Source organism: Onychostoma macrolepis, chromosome 11 (genome assembly GCF_012432095.1).
Source record: "Onychostoma macrolepis isolate SWU-2019 chromosome 11, ASM1243209v1, whole genome shotgun sequence".
NCBI classification, from domain to species: domain Eukaryota; kingdom Metazoa; phylum Chordata; class Actinopteri; order Cypriniformes; family Cyprinidae; genus Onychostoma; species Onychostoma macrolepis.
This window is the reverse complement of record NC_081165.1, coordinates 22,590,954-22,618,779: the sequence shown is the minus strand read 5'-3', so window position 1 is coordinate 22,618,779 and position 27,826 is coordinate 22,590,954. Positions and strand designations below refer to the sequence as shown.

The 27,826-nt window shown below is 37.9% G+C and overlaps 1 protein-coding gene across 3 annotated transcripts in view; it reads left to right on the top strand.

The window, feature by feature from the left end:
• Window positions 1-27,826, top strand: part of si:ch211-51h4.2 (uncharacterized) — a 133,441-nt gene that overhangs the window by 35,669 nt on the left and 69,946 nt on the right. For all 3 annotated transcript variants that reach the window (XM_058791755.1, XM_058791756.1, XM_058791753.1), the window contains exons 7-8: window positions 1,874-1,939; window positions 13,104-13,227. In XM_058791755.1, the coding sequence (XP_058647738.1) occupies window positions 1,874-1,939; window positions 13,104-13,227 (190 nt within the window). The remainder of the gene's footprint in view (window positions 1-1,873; window positions 1,940-13,103; window positions 13,228-27,826) is intronic.

The following is a 27,826-nucleotide window of genomic DNA, read 5'->3' as shown; positions in this document are numbered from 1 at the left end:
CCAATATGGCTGCCCATCTGTTCGTCTTTAAATGGGCCGTTATTAATTAGCCGATGTTAGAAATTTAGCCTTTCCCCAGTTATCTTTCATCTTTTTTCTTTACTTTAGCCCAGTTAAAAGTTTTTGAGTACTTTGAAGGGCTTTAAAGTAAGTTTTAACCAGCATAAATCAATTTCTTTGATAGATTTTCAAGCAAAATTGATTTGTTCTGCTCACATTGACATTGTGACTGCTGTACCTGCATGTGTCCTCTATGGATGATATTGCAAAACTAAATACAGAATCCAAAATGCATGAGTTTTGCTTGAATTTTTGCTGGGAAAATAAGAGTAGCAAAGCACCAAGGGCATCAGTGGTCATTACTGTGAAATGCCTTTGACACTTAACAGTGAATCATTTGTTGCGCTGCTCTGCATGCCCGGTCATGCAACTGAATGGAAAAGAGCTTGTTATCAGCATTTAGACAGGTTTGGCTAACACACATCCAATCGATTCTCTGCTCATTGTGTTCAAGAGGCTTAGCGCTCGATCAATGTGCTTCCATGACATATTGCGTTCTCTAACCAGTCAAGGACCACAGATCCACACTGCGTTGTCCTGTATGATGGTGCAAGTCAAGGTTTCTCTTACCCTCTTCTCCCATGTGTTTCCTTCTGTAGTTCTTTCTTTCATACTGGCACACAACTGCCTTTTGTACATTGACTTATTGACTGACTCACTCAGAGCTTCAACATTCAATGATATAGTGCCAGATACTGAAAGATTCTGAAAAGTTTTCATTTGTGATTTTTAAATTAGGAGAGTTTGCTGTAAACATTTTTTTAAAAAGAGCTTGCTGTGATTCTAGTTCAAAAGGTCTTTTTAATCACTATTTCCTCTTCGTGCCAAAATTTAGCTTTTTCTTTTAATTATTTATTCTATTTTATTTTGATTTCATGTATCTTAAGACGTTTTATATTTTATTCTAAATTCTAAACTCTATAATCAAATGCTTTGTTACTTTTGTATTTATGAATACAATTTGTATTTTATTTATTTGTTTATTTATTTATTGATGACTACCATCATTTTAATTTTAATGCATTTTAATGCAATTTATTTATTCTTTATTGATTTAATGTTTGTTTGAAGATGTCATTACCAAACTAGTCATTATTTAATGTATTTATTTATTTATTTAGAAATTGGCTTATTTTATAGGTTTTATCAGGTAATTGACTTATCTAACTTACTATTTTTGGTATTGGGGTTTTATATATTTTGAGACTTTTTAAAATTCTTCTTTATAATTATTTTGTTTTTTCACTTTAGTAGGTTTTTTCACTTCCATCATGCTATTTATTTATCGTTTGTTTGTAGCTGTCATTAGCAAACTAGTCATTATTTGATTTTTTTATTTAAATAAATAAATACATCATTATTATTATTGTTATTATTATTATTCTTTCTTTCTTCTTCTTCTTCTTCTTCTTATTTAACTAAAATGTTATAAATTTTATCAGTTTCTTGCTATAACTTTCTTGATAGCAAGCCCAAGGCCTATCCATCTTTTCTTCTAAAAGGTGAAAAACTTCATTGCATCACACACAAAATCAAAAATCTGAACCATCACACATTATACCAGAATCCACTTTAAGGTTGATCTTTATTCCTCAACGTGTGAAATGTTTTAACATTGATGAAGTTTAAAAGTTTGAAGAAGTTTCATAACTTTCAGTAGCCAAAAAATTGAAAAGATGAAACATCTGGCTTTGTCCATCTTTGAGTTGGCGCAGTAAAGGTTCCTGTTTGATTCGTCTCTGTGACAGCACCTCATGAATATGAAACTGTGTCATTATTGTAACGAGTGCTGATATTGAACTTTCTTTAACAGTGTGTCTATCGGGATCAGTTACGTTCTGGCGGGAAGTGAGGCCTACGCTGCACTTTTTCATACCAGGTGAGCTGCTTTACGGTGCAACCTTTAATGTAACAGTTAAGATGTTAAGAGCAGGTTTGAATTTGAACAAGAACCCGTTTCTTTTCAGCCAGATTAAATAAATGCATATGCTTCCTTTTCATGTATGCCTTCATCAAACCTTAGGGCCTGTATATCTTTATTCAGTTATCTCAAAGAAAGACACCTAGTCAATCATATTGTTTATTCTCTACATATTCAATTTTAACCCCAGATTTTCTACTCTCTGCTTGTCAGTCAAATCATGGCCTCAGTGTGAGTAATGTTTATAAACGCTGTTAGGGCTGGAAATTCTCTCATTAGATCGTGCCTGTGGGGTGTTTGATCTCCTAAAGCTTCTCTCGGCAAAAACACAAGCACATTTTTCTTCTCTGTGATGCATTGTGAGAGAACCAAACTAAACAACTTTTGTTGAATAACGGATCTATTTTGGCACCCAAAGAAAGAAACATAGCATTGTGTACTTCTGGAGTTTTATTATTATATGTAAATTAATTAGTGTTTTACGGAAGTTCTAAGCGGCCATACATTCAAGGTCCGGCATTGCCTAGGGAGGAAGAACCTTGTGGCCGACTACTTGTCGAGGTTCCCAGACAATCCATGGTCTGGAGAGGAGGGAGGTGATGCACTGGCGCTCATATGTACGCACTCACACACAATAATTCACCACACGCACCCACCCGTTACCTCGTAATGCTGTTTGGAAAGCGGGTTCACACACGATCTGATAACGAATGGTCATGCGTCCATTATTGCCTCTGGACATATCACACATACTCATTGATCGTTTATTTAATGTTTTTTTGGTAATCGTCTGTGTTATTTGTTGGTATAACTGGGCTCCTGGGAGCTGTGCCAGCAAACATGAGCGGATGGCGGCGAACCCTTATGACGTCATCACATTGCGCAGCGCAGGCACCCGGTGAAACCATGTCCTGTCTTTATGTGGGGGGTAGAAAAAAACTTTTTGTATAGGGTGGATACTTTTGTAAATATTTGGATACATAGATCTTGGATTTATTTTGTTAGGTTTTTTTTGGGGGGGGGTTGCTTTTGTACTTTGATTTTTTTTTGTTGTTGTTGTGACTGTTCACTTGTAAATGATTCATCATGGTTGGACTATTGGACTTTCGGTGCACCTGTAAATAAACATCACCATACTCTAAAGAGTGCTTGCGGGTTGAGCCATCTTTTTTTTTTCCTTTTGGGCCTTAACATGCCCGCAGTAGACCCTGCCAAAAGTCTACTGCATCACATAATTTCTTCATTCTCGTTTTCTTGTGATCTCGACATTACTGTTGCTGTAGTAACGGACGCAACCTTGCCAGGAGCATTCTAAAATACTTAGTGTTAATTGAGAGTGTTTTTAAAAGACAAAACTCAGTATATACACACATAGTAATTCATATATACACAGACAAGAAGATGAGCCCATAATAAGAACGCAATTCGTTTAATTCCGCGTTAAGCGTTTTCCTCCTATAGAATATAGGTGTCACAAAACAAGACCAGAAACAACAGGTGAGTGCAAAACAGGATGGTTTATTGAAGGGAATCGGGAAACTGGAACAGGAGAGGCAAAGGCAGGTGAGTAATCAAAACAGAGAAGGATTCAGAGTTCTTAGCTGTGAATTGATGGCGTGTTTCTATTGCAGGTTCATTGGAGATCTTGCAACAGGAACAATAGAGTTGTTGGAGGATCAGAAGGCAAGTCTTTCTCAGGTAAGTAATGCAGAGGGAGTCCAGAACAGTCCATGTAGGTGAACGGTAGACCGGACATTGAGAGGCTGGGATGTGTGTGTGTTTATAGTGTAGCTTGATTGGTGTCAGCAGGTGCTGATGATCAGTATTCAGGTGATTGTCCTGGATGGTGACTGTGACGAATCCCTGACATTACCCCCTCTGCCATCTCGGGATGGGTGCGATGGAAGTCCTCTAACAGCAAAGGGTCAAGGATGTCGTCCCTGGCCACCCAGGAACGTTCTTCAGGTCCATAGCCATCCCAGTCGACTAGATACTCCAGCCGGCCACCCCGTCGCCGCGAGTCCAGGAAGTTTCGGACCAGGTAGATGGACGGTTGGTCAAGGATTTCTGGAGGAGGTGGTTCGTCTGATTTGGTAGGTCCTGGTGCAGAGGGAGAACATGGTTTAAGGAGTGGCACATAGAAAGAGGGGTGAATTCGGTACCTGGGTGGGAGTTGCAGTTCATAGGTGACCTCGTTGATCTGCCTCTGTATCTGGAACGGACCAATGTAGCAGGGACTCAGCTTCTTACAAGGCAGGCGGAGGCGCAGATCTCGGGTGGACAGCCATACTCTGTCTCCAGTGTGGTAGGTGGGAGTTGAGGTACGCCAAGCATCTGCGAAGGTCTTGTGCCTCCGCACTGCATGTTGGAGGTGGATGTGAGCTGAGTCCCACACTCTCTCGCTCAGAACCAGTGGTCTACAGCTGGAACCTCCGATGGCTCTCCTGTCCACAGGAAGAGCGGTGGCTGGTAGCAGAGTATGCACTGAAACGGCATGAGGCCGGTGGTGTTCTGACGCAGGGAATTCTGTGCATACTCGGCCCAAGGGAGGAAGCGGCTCCAGCTGTGTTGGTCGTCATGACAGTAGGCCCAGAGGTAACGTCCGAGTTCTTGGATCTTTCGCTCAGTCTGGCCGTTCTTCTGGGGGTGGTCGCCGGAGGACAAGCTCACAGTGACCCGGAAGAAAAGCTCTCCAAACGTGGGAAATAAACGGTGGACCTCTGTCGGAGACTATATCCTCTCGGATTCCAAAATTTCTGAAGACGTGAGTGAACAGACTTTCAGCGGTCTCGAGAGCGGTTGTAAGTCCTTTTGAGGGGTGTGAGCTTGCATGCCTTGTAGAAGCGATCTACGGCTACCTATATGCAGGTACAGCCCTCGGAGTTGAGTAAGTCAATCACAAAATCTATTCCCAGGTGAGACCAGGGTCAACGAGGGATCGGCAGGGGCACGAGCTTGCCCACGGGGAGGTGACGAGGGGTCTTGGACATGGCGCAGACTGAGAAACTGCGGACGTACCTGATGATGTCCTGCGTCATACTAGGCCACCAGTACCGAGCTTGAAGGAGCGAGAGGGTCCGTTGGCTGCCTGGATGTCCAGAGCCCGGTACATTGTGCACTGAGCCCAGAAGGGATTATCGCTGGGAAGTGGGCACATACGTCTTCCCTTCTGGGCCTCCCCTCGGATGTCCTCGATATTCCACTGAATTGGACTTACTATCATGGCTGGAGGGAGAATTGGCCCTGGATCGGAGGGTGAATCTGGAGAATGCATCCATGAGAGGGTGTCGGCTTTATTGTTTATTGAGAACTGAAACCTGGTGAAGAATAACGCCCAGCGGGCTTGGCGTGGGTTGAGTCTCTTGGCGTCTCTGAGATATTGGAGGTTCTTGTGGTCGGTAATTACAGTAAATGGATGGTTTGCTCCCTCCAGCCAGTGCCGCCACTCCTCCAGGGCAAGTTTGATGGCCAGCAACTCCCGGTTTCCGATGTCAATTCTGTTCCGCTGAGGTCAGTTTCTTGGAGTAGTATGCGCAAGGCTGGAGGCTAGGAGGCTCACCATGATACTGGGACAGCACGGTCCCGACGCCGGTGGTGGAGGTGTCCACTTCCACTACGAAAGGAACTGTCGAGTCAGGATGGTGAAGAATGGGGGCCGTGCTGAAGGCTGTCTAGAGTTTCTCGAAGGCTTCGTGGGCACTGGAGTTCCAGGACAGGGACTTGGGCTTTCCTCGGAGCATGGAAGTCAAAGGAGCGGTGTGAAGACTGAAAACCTTGATGAATCGGCGGTAAAAGTTTTAAAAAAATTAAGCATTAACACATGTTAGACTGCACCCCCTAAATCACAATCAAGCCTAGAAAAAAAAAACAGTCAACCACCCCTTTAAATGCTTGAATAAATATGATAATTTTGCTTGAAATTGTATCTGTTATCTGCTGCACGACTCATCACTGTTTCTCATTTACAATGACATAGCCCATTTCTAATGTGCATCTTTCTTATTTTTAATGTTTATTTTTAATAGATGTATATTAATAAGATATACATATGTGTATAATTTAGTTCAGTGATGTTATACAGTGTTGTAGCCTAATCTTTTGTATTTTCTACATTTCTTTGTAAACCACACACACACAGCAGCAGTTAAGCTTGTGCGCACGGTTATCTGTCGATCATTTGTGCCTCTAAGGAGGCATTCCAAAATGCTTAACGTTGCTCAAAGTGATAAGAGTGTTTTTAAAAGACCAAACTCAGTAAACACATTATTAATAAATTATAATAGCCTATGTACAAGCAGATGAGTCCAGGATGCAAACGAAACGCATTTTTATTATAGCCTAACTGTTTTGTACACCGTTGTACAAAACTGTTTTGTTAAGCTTATTGCGTTCTTATTATGGGCTTATTTGTTTGTCTGTACATGATGCAGATGCAGCTCCATCTTCTCTTCTGCACTAACTACTGCACTGCACTTCATAGTTAAAACACTAACAGTATACATCACTGTAAGTCAATATAAAGCAATAAGTCAAATATAAAAGCTATACATACATCTTTACATCTTTAAGTCTCTTGAGAACACGTGTACTTACTATGTGTATATATAATATACTATGTGTATATTATAGAAATATGTATGTATAATGTATATTGTGTACAATTGTATATTGTTTATTGTATACTGTGCAAATGTGTATACTGTGCAAATGTGTATATTGTGTAAAGTGTGTATATTGTTGTATATTCTTGTCTATGTATATTGTAAATTTTTTATATCTTGTTGCTTGTACTGCCATGGCACAGAGTCTGCACCTAAGAATTTCACCATTGGTACACTTGTGTACATGATGTGTGACAATAAAGAGATTTTGATTTTTGATTTTTGATTTTTGACATGGAATGCTTTATTAATGATGTATTTACTTAGTTTGGTCTTGTAAAAACAGTGCCTTAATGCATTAAGCCTATTCTATGGGAGGAAAATGCTTAACGCAGAATTAAACAAATTGCGTTCTTATTATGGGCTCATCTTCTTGTCTGTATATATATGAATTATTGTGTGTATATACTGTTTTGTCTTTTAAAACACTAAATTAACGCATTAAGCCAGGTTAAGTATTTTAGAATATTCCTGTCAAGGTTGCGTTCATTACTATAGCAACAGTAATGTCTAAATCACAAGAAAATTAAGTCATGATAACGAGAAAACAACTTTTGTTATGTCGAGATCATAAGAAAACAACTTTTGTTATGTCGAGATCACAAGAAAATTAAGTCGTGATCATGAGAAAACAAGAAAGAAAAAAATTATAATAATGTATGGCCGCTTAGAACTTCCGTATTTAATGCATTGAGCAAAGTTAAGCGTTTTGGAATGCCCCTTTGAGGCGCAAATGATAACGACAGATAACCGTGCACTACTGCATCTTGTGGATATAGAAATGACGTCTACAATAAAATAAATAGGCTAATCAAACACTGCTGATTTTGTGCAGAGTTAGGCTATGATAAACATTTTATTTGTGTAATTAACTTGTTTAAATGGTCCGACAACAAAGCAGGAAAGAAGGAAAGGAAAGAAGGAAAAAATAATAATGCATGGCCGCTTAGAACTTCCGTATTGTTTGAATGTTCAATACTGTTTGGGTCAGTACGATTTTTTGTTTTAAAATGTCTCTTATGATCACCAAAGATGTATTTATTTGATAAAATATACAGTAAAAATAGTCATATTGTAAAATATTATTACAACTGTTTTCTATTTTGATTTGTATTAAGGTATTTTAATGGTGTCTTCAGTGCCACATGATCCTTCAGAAATCATTCTAATATGCTGATTTGCTGCTCAATGTTGAAATAAATTTAACAGATGTTGTACTTCTGATACTTCTCATTTAAATGAGATCTTATGACACTTTAGATTGTAAAAAACAAGTACATATTTATCACCCAGCCTTGATAACCAGTTTATAATTTTCTCAATGTACAGTAGTAACCCAGCAATCACAACTGCATCTTAGTGCCACTTATGCGCTTCTGTTGAATGTGTTGAAATCTTCAGTCCTTTTACTATTTACTAGATACTAGTGAGGAAGGAACAAGAAAGTCTGAGTGAGAGGGGGATACACTCTTAAAAATAAAGGTGCGGAAGCGATGCCACAGAAGAACCATTTTTGGTTCCACAAAGAACCATTCAGTCAAAGGCTGTTTAAAGAACCATCTCTTCCTTACCTTTTTATAATCTGAAGAACCTTCACCACAAAGAACCTTTTGTGAAAAAGAATGGTTCTCCTATGGCATAGTGAAGCACCTTTATTTTTAAGAGTGTATGCACTATAGCTGCACAACAGAGAGAGAGAGTTCTGTAGTTAATGAAATAAACTGTAAAATGTTGTGTCATTTTGTTATTGTTGCATTAAAACAGATGATATATTCACTGAGTGATGAAAAATGTCTGAGAAACCTCACGTGCACATTAGTATTCCGTTTGAGAACAGGAAGTAAACATGAAAAATTGAATAAGTAGACACGGGAACCTCTCCAAACGCAGCATACGGTGTCGTAATTCAATTAAGGGATGGTCATAATTACAACCTGCTCAAGTTTTGCTGTTTTTCTTTTCAGTAAGTTTTATTTCTGTTGCCTCTAACATTTTGTTTTGATGTAGTTTGTGAAAATAAAAAATTAATAAGGTTTGGAAAGATAAATCAAATTAGCTTAATCAAGTTTAAAACTTCCTCCAAAAGACAATTTATTAAGGCTAAGATAAATATCCTTATTTTCTTAAATCCTTGAAGGTCAGATAATGATAAGGTCTTGAAAAATGATGATTGCGTTTCGTATGATAAAAGGTGAATTACGTTGTAAGTGGACCACAGGGAAAAATTATAAAATTATGACACCTTTAAGAAAATAATGAGAATATCATTAATATTATTCATTGAAAAACTGTGCTGTAAACAAGTATTTATGGGATACAGACCATCTATCCTAGTCATAAATTTTCCATACAGAAATGATCCTTGGATCAAAGCCACTGTTGCTGTATTCTCTGCCCTTGAGCTATTTGAACTTCTTAACCTGACAGTTTTTCATTTTAATTAAAACGCAACACACTTTCAGAAAAAAAACACCCACTTGAGACAAATTCAGTAGCAAATAGGTTTATCATTCAGTGCTTTATGTGAGGAAGGAAAATGTATCTTGTATAGTTCTAAACCTAGTGCATTCAGTTCCCACACACATAAATAATAAATCACCATATTTAAAGTTAAATTACCTTTTGGTGATTTGAGAAAGATTATCATCAGGATAGAAATGTAGCTTTTACAGTTATTATGCTTTAGGTGAACTTTTGAAAGGACTCATGGGACTCGAGTTTATACTGGCAACAGAGTGAAGATAAAACTCAGTTTGGTGAGTCCATTAGATGGTTCATGAAAATCCATGTAAAACACAAAATGAAAAGGCTGTTCATACTCATATATCAATACAATTAAAGTAAATGGTGACCAAGGGCTGTGCCAAGCTCCAAAAATGACAAAAAAACTAAATCACAATCTCATTTGTGCTATATGAATAGTGCATATGCAGATTTTGTGCATTTTGATTGGTTCTCAAGCATCTTATAACAAGCGACTGTCAAGTCAAGTCACACACCATATTTGAATATCCAAACATGAATAAGATTCAAGATTTTTAGTGAATACGGACTTCTGTATTTTTCCAAATGGCTTCGTAAGTCATTTAGATAAATTTCATAATGCTTTGTATTTTAAAAGACTGAAAGCCTTTAGTCACCATTGACTATCATTGTATGGAAAAGAGCAGCTTGAACAGTCTTTAAAATGTCTCCTTTTGTCATATAAGTTTTGAACAACATGACAGTGGAGAAATGATGAGCTGTTTCATGACCATACGGTATATGGTTGCATCAAACCAAAAAAAAAAAATGTTTTATAATAAATTATTAATATGCCAGACAGCTTTCACATTTTTCTTTAGGGATATGGAGCAGCTTTATTTTAGAGCATCAAAAGAAGTCTCATTGTGCAAAGAATCATACTCTCATTCTGTTTAGCTTTGGCTCATGATGTGGGGATGGTGGGGTGGGCGTCTTCAGCCTGCAGGGAGTGGGATGTCACAAACAAATGTGTACTGTCAGTACTCCCATCTGGGGCAGAATACTGTCATTCTGAGTCTTTCATTCTTGCTTTCTTTCTGTATCGTTCCTGTTTGTTGCTTTTTTTTCTTCCCACAGCAGCTTTAAGACTCGTAGCATAGTAAGAAACCATTCCCACATCAGTGGCAAATCCACCCAAGTAAACGTGCTAATGAAGTTCTAAAAACGTCAGAAAAATGCAGAGATGAAGTTTATTGATTGGTTATTTGATCCTCTTTTTGTGGTATTCAGAGAACTGTGGGCCGCAAAGGTGACAGACTGATGAAAATGGACTCGGTCAGTCAGAAAATATCAGAGGGCAGTATCAATATGTCAGTAGCATTAGAAATTTATGTGCAGTTGGATACAATTTATTGATAGTTTTTTTTCCCCCCTGTTGTGAATTCCTTTTGCGGCCCAAACTCAAGGCTACAACCTGTCAATAGTAAAATTACAAATTCTGACTGAATCGAATCTCAGATTGTGTTTAGTTCTCTGAGCGTTTTTGTTTACCTCAGGTTGTAGAAATTAGATATGCGAATGCCTGAGAATTCAATAGACATCTGTGCTACTTTTGTATGATATTTCAGTGCTATTTCACACAACAATAGTGCTTTTAGCACTTTATTTCACACAAATAAACAGCACCAAGATTGTGTGCAACATATTGGTCAATTCCCTTCTATACCTCGTAAGAAAAAATACATTTAGTATATATTATATTATATTATATTATAATGCCCCTAGTAAAAAAGTAATATATTTAAAATACATTCATTGCATATTAAATTTAGTTCAAATCTATTAACATATTTACTGGAGAGAGATTTACTGATATAAAAATTATAATGAAACTTTATTTGGAGTACTACTTGTGCACAATTCACATTTTTTAATGTTAAGCCTTAAATGTGTTTTAGGGTGCTTTCACACCTGTAGATCGATTGCTTTATTCTGAAACAGGGATTCAAATGATTACAATGTTGCTTTTTATTCTTGGTGCGGTTTGCTTACACAAGGCAAAATTTCTAAACAAACCAAAATATTTTAATACAAGTCACATGCAAGTAAACTGTTCTCTCCTTGGTCAAAGTTCAGCACTACTTCCACACAATTAAAGTGCATTAAGTATAAAATTAGTTGTTCCGATTTAGCAGACTTTAAGTATACCAGTTTAGTATACTAAAAGTACAATTGTATTGTATTTTTATAAAGTACATAAATATGAAGTGAAGTGTGGACAAGCATGGTGACCCATACTCTGAATTTGTGCTCTGCATTTAGCCCATCCAAGTGCACACACACACACACAGAGCACTGGGCAGCCAATACTGCGGAACCCTGGACATTCACTCCCCCCCACCTACAATCCCTGCTGGACCTGAGACTCAAACCCGTGACCTTCGGGTTACAAGTCCGACTCTCTATCCATTAGGCCATGACTGCCCCGAATACAAATACAAATGCAAATACAATGTAAATGTATTTTACATTGATACAAATACAATGTAATATATTACAATGTACAAATATAAATACAATGTATTTGTATACTTAGCATTAAATAAATGTATTTCAAATTCATTTTAGTACATTTATTTTCCACTAGGGATATCATAATATATATTTATCATATTATTATATCAATTATATGAAATTGTGCAGGTGGATATTTTTGTTGTGATCTATTCTTATTCTATAAAATGTCTATGTAAAATCATTAAAATCTTATAAAACTATGAGAATTGATTGTAATCAGCATAGAGGTTTTCACATCTATACTCTTCCCTGCAGAATTTCTTAGTAATTGCACTTATTGCCACAAAAGTAATTTATTTTGCAACACCCCAGTAAATACTTAACCTGAAAATTATCCACTCAAGGCGGCCTGCACCACATCGATGGCTAAATGCTTCATTAACAACACATCATAGGCAGATGCCTGTGACCAAGGGTGGAAAGAGAGAGAGAACGAGCGAGCGAGACAGTGAATGTAAAGTGATCCTGCAAGCACAAATCAATAGGTTATTTCAGCCCTGGTAGAGTATTCGCAGTTCTCTTAATCCATTATAAAACTCATATTTATCTATGGGATATGGTGGTCTCGCTGAATTGAGTTCATAAATAAGTTTGCTTTGCTCTGGGACAGTAAAATTTGACCTCTGTCCACAAATATAGATAATAACATTACAGGAATACAGGCGCAAAACTCTCAAAATACTTCATAAAGTGGCTGAGGTCCAAAATTGCCCTTGGCACCATAGCCATGCCTTCACGTGGCAAAGAATGTGTTTACCCTTATAAAAATTGATTCTATTATGGAAGCTAAGATGATATTATGCAATTGGCAATGCCCCAAAACCTCAGATTTAAAAGAGTGTATTGATGGAATCATTGAGATTTCATCATACGAAAGCATGCTGGGAAGACTTTGCAATGAGGAAAAGAGATTTTCTGGGGGGGACACATAAAAATGGATTGATTATGTAAAACTGTGTACCACACAGTCCTTTAAGAAATACTGTCACATGCCCTTGAGTGACTGTGTTATGTGTCATGCATATGTTTTTTTGACAGTGCTATTCTTCTGAGTGTATTTTTGCAATAAAAATAATGGAAGCATTTGTGAAGCTCACTGTATTATGGAGCACTCGATCAGAAAGCACTCCTATCAGATAGAGACAGATACTTCAAAACAATTACCTGCCCCCTGTTGTTTTCTTTAGAGAGGAGAAATGTGCCTCTCCTCATTCAGGATGTGATTTAGAGAGACTAAGTCTATGTTTTGCAGGGAAATTGTAAAGAATACTTCTCTTACAACTGTATTGTGCTGTTGTCATTTCCTCTCGCTGTGGTCTGTAATTTTGAGAGGTGGTGTTTGGTATTATTTGAAGTTACTGAAGCTGTAATTTAAAACAATGGGGGATAAGATGACTGTTTGCCTGATTTTGCTTCTGCAGTCATGTCTATGTGATCCCTGCATTTACATGGACGCTCTCATTGGGGATTCTTCTGGCCCAGATCATCATTCAGCCCATCACGTCACTGCTGACGCTCCTCAAAGGAATCCTGCTGGTTATTACTGTGAGTTTAAAATACTTTTTTTAGCTTTTTATGTAGCTTGCTTATGCCACACAGATAAAATTACCTTTGATATATAATGATACATCATTTTGATTATTTTTATGCTCACTTCTAAAACAGATTTATACAGATTTATAAAAAAATAAAAAATAAAAAAAAAGATTGATATATAAATGTAATAATAGGAAAATAAATAAAGTAATATATGACTTAATAAAACAAATATGGTTTGTTTTTAATGAAATTCAATCCTAAATTTTTCCTTCATTTATTATTTTCTGCATTTACTTTTTACTTTTAAACTTTTAATTTTAGTTTTATTGTTTTGTACAATTAATGAAATCAGGAGATCTTATATAAGTTAATATTTAGTTTAATATTATATAATAAAGTTTTTTTTCTCACCTTAAAGGTTTGCTTTTCTTCAATTTCGTTGTACTTGTACAATGACAATAAAGATATTCATTCATTCATATATAAATATAATATAATATTTATATACTGTTAAACTTATTATTTTTATTATCAGATTTTTTATCCATGTTACTTGATGAATTCAGCAATTTTCTATTGATATATAGATTCCTTGTTTGATTTATACACTTCTTAATTGATTTAACGGTTTCTCAAATTATTATTAATTGTCACATTTGGACCGCCATAAAAAAATACATTAAAAAACAACTTTGTATAGAATGTATTGAACATACTGTATCCATGCTACAATTCAAAAATGGTCAGTAAGATTTTCTAATTTTATGCTTACCGAGGCTAAATTTATTTGATCAAAAATACAGTAAAAATAGTACAACTTATTATTATTACAATTTATTAAATTATTTAAATTATTGATGGCAAAGCTGAATTTTTAGCAACCATTACTCCAACCTTTTAATAAAAATCTTCTAAAATGCTATGCTACTCAATAAACATTTGTTATTATTATTAATATCAATGTTGAAAACTGTTGTGCTGCTTAAAATGTTTCTGGAAACTTTGAAACATTTTTTTTTTTCTGAATTCCTTAATTATTAGAAATGTATTTATTTGAATTTATTTGAAATAGAACTTTTCTAATGTCTTTACTGTCACTTGACCAATTTAATGCATCCTTGTTAAGTAAAACTATTAAAAATAAAAGTGTAAAAAACATACTCTCAAACCCTCCAAAAAAAGCTAGATTCCCAGCTTGTTGAGTTTTTTTTTTTTTTTTTTATAGAAGAGTAACAAAAATATAATGTTTATGTTTTACACAAAAGCAATTGTTTATTTTGATTTTTCTGTGTTTTTTATATTTTTAATTATGCCAGCATTACGAGTGTTCCTTAATCTGTGAAGGAGCCATGAAGGACAGAAATTAATAAATTGAAAAACGTGGAAAGATGTGACACTGTAGATGTAATGAACAATAATTATGAAATGATAATGGTTTCTGATGAGCTGCTTCTATGACAGTGTTGATGTGTGTATATGTATGTGTGTGTGTGTGTGTGTGTGTGTGAGACATCACATGTTCTTTCACTCCAGAGTAGAGCGTCACCTCTAATATTCTGACTTTGATCTCTGAGTGACACCCCACACTTCAAGAGGTTTCATTCAAATGTAGAACTGCAATAAACAGGTGCATTGAAGTGTCTTGGAGGGCAGGTAGAGAGAGATTATTAAAACACACACAAAAAAACTATTATTAAAGAATATAATTTGTAATACTGAGATGGTTTTACCATGACATTATTCAGTGAAATGTCATGAGAGTTCTCCACTAGGGATGTGTTGTCCTTAAGGACGAGCAGTTCTGTGCTTTATTCAGTGAGATGGTGACCTGTTTACACCAACCTCACGGGACAGCACAAAGCGATCCCAGTACTCTTTTGAGCTGAAGGGAAGAACTCTCAGTTTTCCCTTTATAATGAGCACATTTGACCCAGCAATGAAGTAAAAAGTTAGAGCAAACCTGTTACACTTCAAACCCAACCTTCTGGGTTGTTTTCTTTAACTCAGCTACTGTTTTAAAATCACTATATAGCTGGCTTAAAATGATTAAAATGGCCCAAAATAGGTTGTAAATTAAAAATCAGACACAGAGACATCAGCAATAATCAAAAGTTGACAACTTATTAATAAGCTGTTTAAAAATGTTTATTATTTAATTATTATTCATTCAACTTAATAAATGTTCATTTATTGAACATATTAATAAATATTAATTTCCAACCTATTTTGGGTTAATTTGGGTTCAAGCAAGAAATACACTGTGGTAATTTTTAAGCAGTAGCTGAGTTAAATAAAACTACCTATTTATCCCAACCACTGGGTCACAACAACCCAATCACTGGATTTGTCCATATTTCACCCAGCATTTTTTAGGGTGAAGGAAGTTCAAAACAACAGCATTTATTTGAAATAGAATTTTTTTTTTTTTTTTTTTTTTGTAACGGTGTAAAAGTATTTACTGCAGTTTTTATAAATGCATTGCATCCTTGCTGAATGAAAGTATTAATTGACCCCAAAGTTTTGAACAGTAATGCAACTTGGAAAAACAAAAAGTGTAATATGCACTTTTGCATATGGATGTCTAGTTTTCATGCATGTGAATGTCTAGTTTTTATGCATGATTCCAACAAAACTATAATATCAGCACTATGCAGGGTTTTTTTATTATTTTTTTTTCACAACTTTGAAAACTATTTTACGGTGTTTTCGTCTACTACTGCTGATTTTCAACAAGTCTTTGCCAGTTTTGTGTGCAGTGTGCTTCTTCAAATGATCAGAGCATGGACTTAACTGAACTGTGGGCATGCCTTTGGGTCAATTTTACCTCAAACTCTTTTATCTTTCACTCTTAAGTTGTACTGCTGGGCCGGCACTCCAGTGCGATGCTTTGTATAATCACAGCAAGCCATTCATCAAGTGCCACGACTGCTTCAGACTTTGGTCAGTAAGCTAGCTGACAGTAATTCTTAACCCCATCTCATCAGTGGTCAAATTCCAGCCCATCAATCACACTCGCTGATGTATTATCCCTGTTCGAAATGTCTATGATTATCTATAATTTGGGCGGTTATCATTTATGAGTTAGGGTTTTATGGTGCGTGGACGGTCCCTCCTGCATCACGCTGTGAATCATGCCACCTAGACGGCCAAGAAGAGCCCCTGATGAGATATCATCTGTGACTGGCTCTTTCGTTTAACAGCGGGCGACATATTTTCATGACACTCCCAATCCAACAGTCATCCATGAAATGCCCTCCACCGAATCGCCAGTTAAAGTGGGTATAATTTAGCGCTTTACTGTAAGTAGCAGATAATTGTTCTTCTTCTGCTCAAATGAGGCCAGGAATGATCATGTCTCTTGTGTGGAGGGGTCGATTGTGTGCTAATTGTGGGGAGTTGCTGGAATATGTCATTGGCTGGTAATGTTTCATGATAGCATTGGTCGTAGCTTCATCGTGGGACTGGTTTTGACCAAAATATCTGGTGAGAACTGCTAGCCTTCCCACTAATCTCGATGGTGGGTGCCAGGCTGATGGAAGTACAGTATGTGACAATCATTGATGTGATTTGTTTTGGTCTGGAATTATATATAAAACGGCAATGGATAGCCTAGATTTATGCTTTCAGTTTGAATAGAAATCTTATGCAGTGTTACTGTTTGTCAATCTAAAATGTTAATTGTGCATTAACCGCTGCCAACTATGTCGGTACACGAATGAGTGCATTTTTTATTTTATTTTATTTTTTATTTTACTCGTGTGTGTGTGTGTGTGTGTGTGTTTTTAAGTCAGTAACATAGTATCATGATATAATACAAATAATGAAATTCTGGACCTTATGAACTAGTTCAGCATAATCTTTTATTATTATTTCTTAGGATAATTATATTATTTCTTAGGAAAATTACAATTAAATTATGCTAGATTTTATTTTATTTAGTTAGTTAGTTAGTTAGTTAGTTAGTTAGTTAGTTTGTCTTCCAAATCAAAGTCATGTGATGCAACCAGCATGCAGAAACAGTAGGAGGGGAAAACATTTTTTTAATTAAATTAATTACATTTAATTTATGGCAAATTATGCCATAAAAAGGATTCTCATTACAGTGCTTCAGCAACAACACGTATCTTAAAATTTAATTTGACTTTTTAGTTTAGGTTTTAAATTGTCACGTGGGGCTACTCCATAAAAAATAATAATAATAATATTAATATATGTGCTTGAAAAAATAACAAGAAAGATGCACATATGTATGCTCATTAAATTTGAACTTTTATTAAAGTGGTGTAGGAATTTTTCAAAATAACATAAAGCCAACATGAAAATACAAAAAGAACATTTCTACAAATTAGTTTTAAACTGAATTTTTAATGTATTCATCAGCTTTGCTTCCTAGTTACTATGTGCCAGAGCCAATCACCTGAGCCATACGCAAATTCACATATACATCATCTGCGCTGGGTCTAACCATGGAAGCTAATCAGCCCAACTTTGACCCTATGACTTTGGCTATTAAAATTTCCTGTGGTTCCTTTCTGTGGGGTGAGCAGCGATGTTAAATAGTTTTAGAAAGTGTGTGCCAAGCTTCCAGTGCAATATGAATAAAAGTTAAAAAGCAGACCGGCAGTAATTAAGAACAGGTGTAGCGCTCGTGTGTGTTGGGATTGTGGGCATTACGCGGGAGGATGTCAGATGCTGTTCCCTAATTGCCACTAGCTGAGGATTTATTGTTAATGTTGGACCAACCTCCTTTAACTCCTGAGAGAGAATCATAACCTGAAATATAGATTCATTAAGGATGCATATGGCACGCCGTTCAAATGGGCCCATGAAATATTTCATCTGGAAGACAATTCCTGGCTGGCGAATGAACAATTGTTGTTAAAATGATTCATAGTGCTGGACTAGAATCAGTACTGGAAGAGCATGACATTTTAGCTGTAGAGGGGTTTTACCGTGTTCAGTTCTCGCTACATCTCTTTGAGGAAGATCCTTATTTGCCGGTGCTAAAATATGCATAACCATCAATCACAACAAAAAGTCTGCTGGTTTATACTGTAATCAGTGTTGGGCTCATAAAATGTGATTTATTACTCATTGCTTGTTACTTCTTTCAAAAGTAATATTATTACTTATTATTACTGCTAGCCAACAGTAATTTATTACACTGCTCGTTATATTACTTTCCTGTTACACTCCAGAAAATTGTTAATTATGTCCTTTATCTTCAGAATTCTAACTTCATATGTTTTTAATTAGGGTCAGATTTACTAACAGCTTGCACCAGCTCAAACTGTCTTTTGGCGTTAAAATAGTACTGTCTGAATTTACTAAAGACGCTCAGTGAATAATTAGCGCTGAAAAGGCGTGGACAGTTCTATTTGCACCTGACTGTACTGAATATGCATTTGCAGGAGTTTCCCTTTCAGACGCAAAGTTTATGGGAGGAGAGTATTTAAATGAATCACGAAATGCAGTTTACTAAGTTTAGTGCTCGTCAAATTATTGGTATTTGCGCTATTATTTAACGGCCAAAAAAGCATGTCTTATACTATTTTGCGCTTGAAATGGCTGCAATTGATGTTGCTAGGAGGAGGCACAATTGGAAGTTACTGGGGACAGTAGTATTATTAGAGTAACACGTTACTGCCCAAAACTGTTTGTATAGAGCAGGCATTTGCCCGCTTGTGTTGGTTGATAGGATATAGCTGCTACATCTAATCAGTTTGCCTCTGTTGTGTGGTTTCTGACACAAAGAGTGCTGGGAAGGCATGGAGGATTTTGCACAGGAGCTCATTTCGTGTGAACGCTCTGCCTTTTTCAGGTCACTGATTCTTTGCGTCAACGTCTGTGTCAGGGGCCTTAGGAAACAAAGCTAAGATCACATGGCATTGCAGTGCTGTGTGACTCTGTCAGGCTATCACACCCCACCGACTCACCATCCATTAGTGCTTTCACTCTCCCTAATGGCCGTTTGGGTGAGACGCCTTAAGGATTGTCTCACACACACACACACACAGACACACTCAGACATGAGACGTTTTACTACAGTAGCTTCTCCTTCCATCTCCTGCAAATGAAAACAGTGTTTGTGGTTTTCCTTCTGAAGGGCTGTTGAATGAAACATGTCAGAAAGTCTTGTGTATGTACTGTTGTTGAATTTAAATAAGTGACCTTGTCTAGTTTGTTGTGGCACAGCCGAGTAGTTAAAAATAATTACAAGATGAGTTTTGTAAGAGGCCTATGCCAAAAGCATTTATATGACATATATCATTTATAACAAGATCATAAAATACAGATATAAAATTTTTACTACAAGGTTTTATATGTTAGCTATTTATATATATATATATATATAGGGTACAACGGGGCTAAAGGCACACCTAAAGAAAAAATGTGCTATTCACTGTGCCTAAAATGTATAATTGCAGAAAAATATATATACGTTTGTATTGAACATTAATGGAGCAACAGATTTTGTGTGAAAATAAATCTTTCAAGTTGTTTATTTTGTTTAAAAATCTTATAAATGTATAAAATGGCAAGAGGGGCCTTTTACCCCACACACAGAGTAAACGGTACACGGTATTGATACAAATACTTCAGCTAAGATAATGTTTTTTTTTTTTTTAAATAATGTCTAAGTTAATACTTGTTCAAAACAATCACTTTAGCAATGTTTGTACTATTTTCTGCTTATTTTGAAAAATAAAAGAATATATTTTTGTTCAATAAATATACTGTCATTAATATGTTACTATAAAATATATCTTTTAAAATACAGAAAAAAAATTATAATTAAAGATTCTGAAAGCATTGAAGGATATCCAATAATAATCGAATATACTGTATATTTACAGTAGTAACAACAAATGATATTTTATTAAATGATATGATTAATATCATGTTTTTAAATATGATGGTTTCATTCTAAACATGGTGATTATCTCTAATATGGACAGCCAACATAATATATGATATTTACCATCTGAATCTAACCATGTCATGTCAACAAATGTGTAAGGACGTCGCTGAGGCAGAACTAGAATCCATATGCAGAAGTTTAATAAAAGGATATGCAGCAGACAGAAACGTGAAGACAGGCAAAGGGTCAAAACCAGAGTAACAGTCCAATCAGGCAAACTAAGCAAAAGGGGCAAATCCAGGTAATCAGTAGTCGAATAAATCAGGCAGAGTAATACACAAGAAGTCAGGCAGAAGATAACAATGAGAAACGCTTGGTAAGGCAGGTAATCTGGCAATACTTCGCAACCTGCCATGTGCTCAGTATCTGGCTTATAAAGCCACCAAACAGGAAGTGCCAGTAGAGGAAGTAGTATGCAGTCAGTACTCGTGTGAGGGCTCCCTCTGCTGGCTTGGCGTTACAAAATGGAAAAGTCAGCCATCTATTAATTATCATGTTAATTACTGTGTGCCTTTTAGCCCCAACAGCAGGGCTGCTTTTTACCCCAAATACCATATTTTTACATATTCTTTCGTTATTTAAAAACTGTTGCTTTAATTATCTTAAACAAAACTGAAAATCATAAAGAAGACCTTTGTCTCAAAATATATGCATTAATTTTAGCGATTCTAATTTGCTACTTAAATCTACAACATTTTAAAAAATATTAGATCAAGTAAGCACAGAATCAACTTTGCGCTGCTGCACGCAATCGCATCAAGGATCAGACAAATATACACGTGCATCTTGAAAAGCGAATGTTTTGGAAAGTGCTACGCCACGTTTTTGTGCCATCTAGTGGTTTAGAGTTGTACCCTATAATAAATAATTAAGAGGATTTTTATTTATATATAGGGTGGGAAAAAAATTGATAATATAATATAATAATACTGTACGTTTCATGATAATACCATGGTTTATTAAATACCATTAATCATCTTAATGCCAATATATAGAAATATGGATTCAGTTTGTATCACCACAGTATTTATTTTCTCAGTATAGCTAACGACATGCTGTGGTCGATGACTTTAACTGCCTCCCTTTAACTGTAACTTCATCACAGCCCCTGCATTAGGCCCAGAACATTTGTTCTTTTTTTTAAAAAATGCTGAAAATGAATAGATTTGTATCAGAGCCTGGATAGTCTATGATTGTCCATTCTGTGCAGTTAAATGCATTGTGAAGTAGGGTTAATCAAGTTTGTCTCATGTCAGAAATGGTGATTACTTACGGTTCTTTCTTCCTCAAAGTTCCCAACGATTTTTTGATTTCACAATATGTCAGGGAAAGACAGAGAGAGGGGAAAAAAAATCAATTTTCTCCCTCCATGATGATTTATTTATTGTCTCTGCTGAAGAGCTCCACTACTCCATCACAAACACACTCCAGGAATCCATAAGGTTGTAACCTCATCATAACAATTCACTGCGAAGCTGGTAAATCACTTCTCCTAAATGTCGCAGCTAGCATGAGGCCTGACTTTTGGGAGGCGCTATCTAGCTAATCAGTGCAGTCTGCTTCGAGCGTGTCTTAGAATAGCTGGCAAAATCTCCTCTAATCATGTAATTCATGAAACCACAATCAAAAGTGCCTCTCAAAGCATGTAAATGTCACCCTGTCGGCTCACGGCCCGGGGTTTAAGGACACGGCAATTAAGCTCAACTACCGCCTGTCTCGCAGCCGAACGCGAGATCTTTGCCAATGGACAACTGTAGGCAATGTGCTAATTCCTCCAACTAGCAGACCCTCCGTTCGCCCCAGCTGTGCCCTACATGCTGCAGACAAATATAAGAATAGAAACAATAAAGCTGAACTCTGAAGAAGCAATAGATCTGTCCACTGCTCAACTTTACACAAGGGTAGCTGCAGTCAAGACGATCTGAAATCGATCATTTTCATTATTGAGGTGATTTTGAAGGACGGACACTGAGAGACGCAGAGGAAGAGAGAGCCTCTATTATGATACTTATCCCTGACAAACACGCACAGTTCGTTTAAATTACCTCCTTCCTTTTATAAAGTTTCCTCTACTTAGAGAGAGACTTATTTTAGAGGAAATTATAGGCCTATTGAATTTTCAAGTTGTACTTTGTACATTTGATTCCCATCAAGTCTTTTAATTTACCTGAGTGAAGCGGAATACTTATAAGATTTAGCTGGCAATGCTTATATAAGTTTTAGCTGATTTTTAAATACATTCTGTTATAGTATGTTGACCTCCTAAGTTTTAATATGTTGTCTTGTTCTAAACTATTAATTAGGGCTATTTTAAAATATGGAGACATTTTCTGCAAGTGTTGCAGTATTTTTAGTGTCATCCGTGTACTGCGTCACTGACTCACATGGTTACGTGTGATTTTCACAGTTTGTCAGCAGCACACTGCAACAGCTAGAAATACTAAAGAGCTAGAGGTGATACATGACATCTGTCAGCAAACACGTACTATATGAAGCTCCGCTTTAACACCACAGCATGATGCATCAATAAATAATCTAACCATTTTCTTTAAGCGTGCTGGCATTTAAAAGTGAAGCCAGATGCATGGAAGTCTGGCAATGTGAATATTTCTGACTGATTCTCGTTTCAGACAAGCAAGGCCATTTCTAGACATTTTTTTATTATTATTTATTTGTTTGTTTTTTTGTGAATTCTTGAGTTGATTTCATAGACACTTGCACCAAACATTACGCAGTAAAATGTCCATATAAAGTCAATGATTTTTAATTCTACATTCATTGTTTTTTTTTGTTGTAAATACATTTATAATGTAACAAAATATTTATATTTCAAATAAATGCTTTTCTTTTGAACTATATTAATCAAAGTATGCTAAAATATGTCATATTAAAAATAATATGTAAAAATATAATATTAAGACATGTTTTTTGAGCATCAAATCAGTATATTATGATTTCTGAAGCATGACACTAAAGACTGCAGCAATGGCTGTTAAAAAAATCAGCTTAAAACAAATAACAGTTATTTTAAAAATATTGCAGGTTTTACTGTATGTTTGACCAAACAATTGCAGACATGTATGCATGCAAAAAAAAATCTTACCTGAAGTAGCTGAAAATGATGCTATTTCAGAAGCACGCATATCATTAAAAACCATAGTAAATACATTAGAATGTCTAAAAGTTTTTACCAACATGATTCAAAGGGCTTTGTATTTCACCTTTAAGGGATTTATGGATCCAAGAAAGTAGCACTGGCATGGAAACCGAAATTTCCAGTTTCATATATATTTAACCACACAGTGTCAAGGTTGACCAATCAGAATCAAGTATTCCATTAATGTGTAGTAAAACACTTCAAATGGTATCATTTTTATGGCCTAAGTAACAATTCCTATGTTAAATGTATTATATATGACCAACAAAAAAGTTGATTATGCATGTATTTGCATTTCTCTCTCATTGATTTGTACTGGTTTTGGAGCCAGCTCTGCACTGATACGGTCCTGCAGAGAGAACTGCACAAAGCAAACAGATCAATGTCAGGAGACCAGACTCTCCGCTGTGCTGTCAGCTGTCTGGCTCAGCCCACATGCCCCAGTAGAGTAGATGTACACCCCTAGTGTTTGACACTCTCTGTGCAGCTTTATTAATAAAACATCAAAGTCTCCAATGTGCAATAGCTGAATTGCTGTCCTTCAAAATGGACCCCTGAAAAGTTCACTACACTTTTATTGCGTATTATATTGTGTGAAGGGACCGGAAATGACCTCTTTGTCTGAGAGCTGTACGCTCTTTAGTATTGCCTCTCTCAAAAACTCGAAATAACAGCCACTCTTTTGCTCTTACCTGAGGTTTGTGTCCCATTTTGCAAGATGGTCAAGAGAGTATTTATACCTCACCCTTTGAGAGGCATAGATAAAATAGGCCATTTACACTGCATCACTGCCTCAGCGGACAGCCACTTTCGTTTTTCACTTTTAGGAACGGGTTTTTCTGCTCTGTCTCTCACATATGAGCTAATTGTGTTTAGTGGAATATAATCAAGCATGATATTACAAATCAGTCAGAATATCCCACCACTGGAAAGCCGTGACTTTTCTATTCATGAAATAATCAATCTGGGAATCTGATGTTGCAATAAATATGTTGTTTTTTCACTTTTTTTCAGGTGAGGAAGAGCATATATGAAGAATCGAAAATATTTTTGCTGCTTGCTCAGTTTGCTTTATTAATAAGCTAAAGTTACAACATCAATTCTTTATATTGAATTCACTTCAATTTGGAAGTTTGTGTAGGGACTAATGAATACATTTTGTTGACAACTGAAGCTAGGTTTGTAGTTTTCTTTTATTATTATTGTTAGTAGTAGTAAGCTGGAGTTTTTGTGGTTAACATTATGCTGAAGAGAGGAGGTTCTATTTAACATGTTAAAATGTTTAAAATGCATTTATTTAATACTAAGTACAGTTCAGATCTACATATTTACAGCCATATTGATCGAGACGTATTGATATAAAAAATTATAATTAAACTTTATTTGGAGTACTACTTGTGCACATTTCTTAATATTAAAGGGATAGTTCACCCAAAAATGAAAAAAATATATATGTTTATCTGCTTACCCCCAGGGCATCTATGATGTAGGTGACTTTGTTTCCTCAGTAGAACACAAACTCAGATTTTTAATCGCTTCCGCGCATGCATCTACTATGCCAGAGCACGTTGACGCGTTACGTGCCGGATGTTGTGAATGTGCTCAGGACAGTTGGACATTGTGGTGGATCAGAGGTAAAAAATGATATAAATACTGCCCAGTTTCTTGGACAGACCAATTGTTTCGTGTCTTAAGACCTCAATGTATCGTCACGAGCCACAAGGTTTAATTAGATTTTGTCTGTGTATGTTTTTTTGACTCTCAAAGCCGTGGGTCCCATTGACTGCCATTATATGACTGACAGACTGTAACGGTTTGAGTTAAAAATCTTCGTTTGTGTTCTACTGAAGAAACAAAGTCACCTACATATTGGATGCCCTGGGGGTAAACAGATAAACATCAAATTTGTATTTTTGGGTGAACTATCCCTTTAAGCATAAAATGTGATTTAATGTCACTGTTGATGTATGATAATGAAAGATTGTATGATCTTTGTCTTTAAATGCAAGATATTTAAAGTGTACCTGAAGTATACTTGCAATAGTTCCACTTTAGCACAATATACTTCAGCACTTCTTCCACATAAAGTGCATTAAGTCCAAAATGAGTTTAATACACTAAAAGTACAACTGCATGGTATTTTTATTAAGTACATAAATATGTACATGTATTTGTAGTATACTTAGCATGAAATAAATGCATTTCAAATACAATTAGTATATTCATTTTTCACTTGGGCTGGCCTAAAGAAATTCATTCAGTTAAGTCTGATTTTATTGGGTTTTACTTAATACAGCTAGGTTTCCACTATTACAAATTAAAGATAAGAACCTCAATTCACATGAATTTTGTTAAAAATATACATATTTGTTTGAGTGGACTTGTACACACTTTAATTTCATTGACATTAACACTTACATTAATTTCATTGATATTTTTTAGTGATAGTCTGATAATCTTCCCCTCAAATCTCATGCTCTGTCACATACGCTACTGTTCAAAAGTTTAAGATGTTGTTCTTAAGAAATGAATATGTTTATTCTGTCACGGTGCGAATGGGAGGCGAAGACTCAAATGCAAATGATGGGTTTTATTCTTATAATAACAGAAAATAAATACAAATCAAACCACCCCGATGGGGAAAACCAAAATCTCAATAAACATACACAGGGAAAATCCAGGGAGCGAGCAGGCAGGGTTCCAGGCAGACATCAGGGAAATATAGTGAGACGTACCAACACCGGACAGCAAACACAGGGAGCTTAAATGGGGAAACGGCAATCAGATAAATGAGGAATCAGCTGGGCAGAATGGTGAGTGAGAGGAGAACATGTGGTCTGTGACAATGGGGAACAGCTGAGGGTGTAATAATGAGTGACCGGTGAATGGAATCTGGAGAATTGAGTCCTGGAGGATGGGAGATGGCGACCTCCTGTGGTGAGAGGGAGAACCGCAGGACCTGGACTCATGACAGGACCCCCCCTCTAAGGAACGGCTTCCAGACGTTCCCAAGCACCCGACCGGGGGGGATGGCAGATGACCAAGGAGGGACGGGAGGGTTACACCAGGGGGGCTCCCGCCAATAGTGACCCCCGGCGGATGGCCAGGGTAGTGTGGGCTGGACAGACCACAGGAGATCGGGGGGGTAGAAATGTATTGCCGGCTATCTTGGCTGAGACAGGGCAGACAACCTCCCTAGTGAGAGGGGCTGAGAAGGGTCCCCCTGTCTTGGGAGCACCGTGAGTGGGCACTGCCGCCTCGAGAGGATCGTGAGCGGGCACCGCCGCCTCGGGAGCTTTGTGTGCTGGAACCATCACTGCGGGAGGATCGTGAGCGGGCACCACTGCCTCGGCGGAACTGTGAGTGGGTACCACCGCCTCGGGAGCTTTGTGAGCGGGCACCGCCGCCTCGGGAGGATTGTGAGCGGGCACCGCCGCCTCGGAGGAACTGTGAGCGGCCACCGCCGCCTCGGGAGCTTTGTGAGCGGGCACCGCCGCCTTGGGAGGATCGTGAGCGGGCACCACTGCCTCGGCGGAACTGTGAGTGGGTACCACCGCCTCGGGAGCTTTGTGAGCGGGCACCGCCGCCTCGGAGGAACTGTGAGCGGGCACCGCCGCCTCGGAGGAACTGTGAGCGGCCACCGCCGCCTCGGAGGAACTGTGAGTGGGCACTGCCGCCTCGGGAGGATCGTGAGTGGGCACCGCCGCCGGGAGGATCGTGAGCGGGCACCGCCACCTCGGGAGGATCGTGAGCGGGAACCGCCACCTCGGGAGGATCGTGAGCAGGCACCACTGCCTCGCGGAACTGTGAGTGGTACCACCGCCTTGGAAAGGCCTGAGATGAGCCCCGCCTCGGAGGATTGTGAGCGGGCACCGCCGCCTGAGGAACTGTGAGCGGGCACCACCGCCTCGGAGCTTTGTGAGCGGGCACCGCCTCGGGAGCTTTGTGAGCGGGCACCGCCGCCGGGAGGATCGTGAGCGGGCACCACTGCCTCGGCGGAACTGTGAGTGGGTACCACCGCCTCGAGAGGATCGTGAGCAGGAACCTTGTGAGTGGGCGCTGCCGCCTCGGGAGGATTGTGAGCGGGCACCGCCGCCTCGGAGGAACTGTGAGCGCCACCGCCGCCTGGAGCTTTGTGAGCGGGCACCGCCGCCTCGGGAGGATCGTGAGCGGGCACCGCCGCTTCAGGAACCTTGTGAGTGGGCGCTGCCGCCTCGGGAGGATCGTGAGCGGGAACCGCCACCTCGGGAGGATCGTGAGCAGGAACCTTGTGAGTGGGCGCCACCGCCTTGGAAAGGCCTGAGATGAGCCCCGCCCCTCGGAGGAAAACTCAGCGGACACCGCCACTGGTGCTTTGTGAGCGGGAACCGCCGCTCAGGAGCCCTGTGAGTGGGAACCGCTGCCTCGAGAGGATCGTGAGCGGCACCGCCGCCTCGGGAGCTTTGTGAGCGGAACTGCCACTCGGGAGCTTTGTGAGCGGAACTGCCGCTCGGGAGCTTTGTGAGCGGGCACCGCCGCCGGGAGGA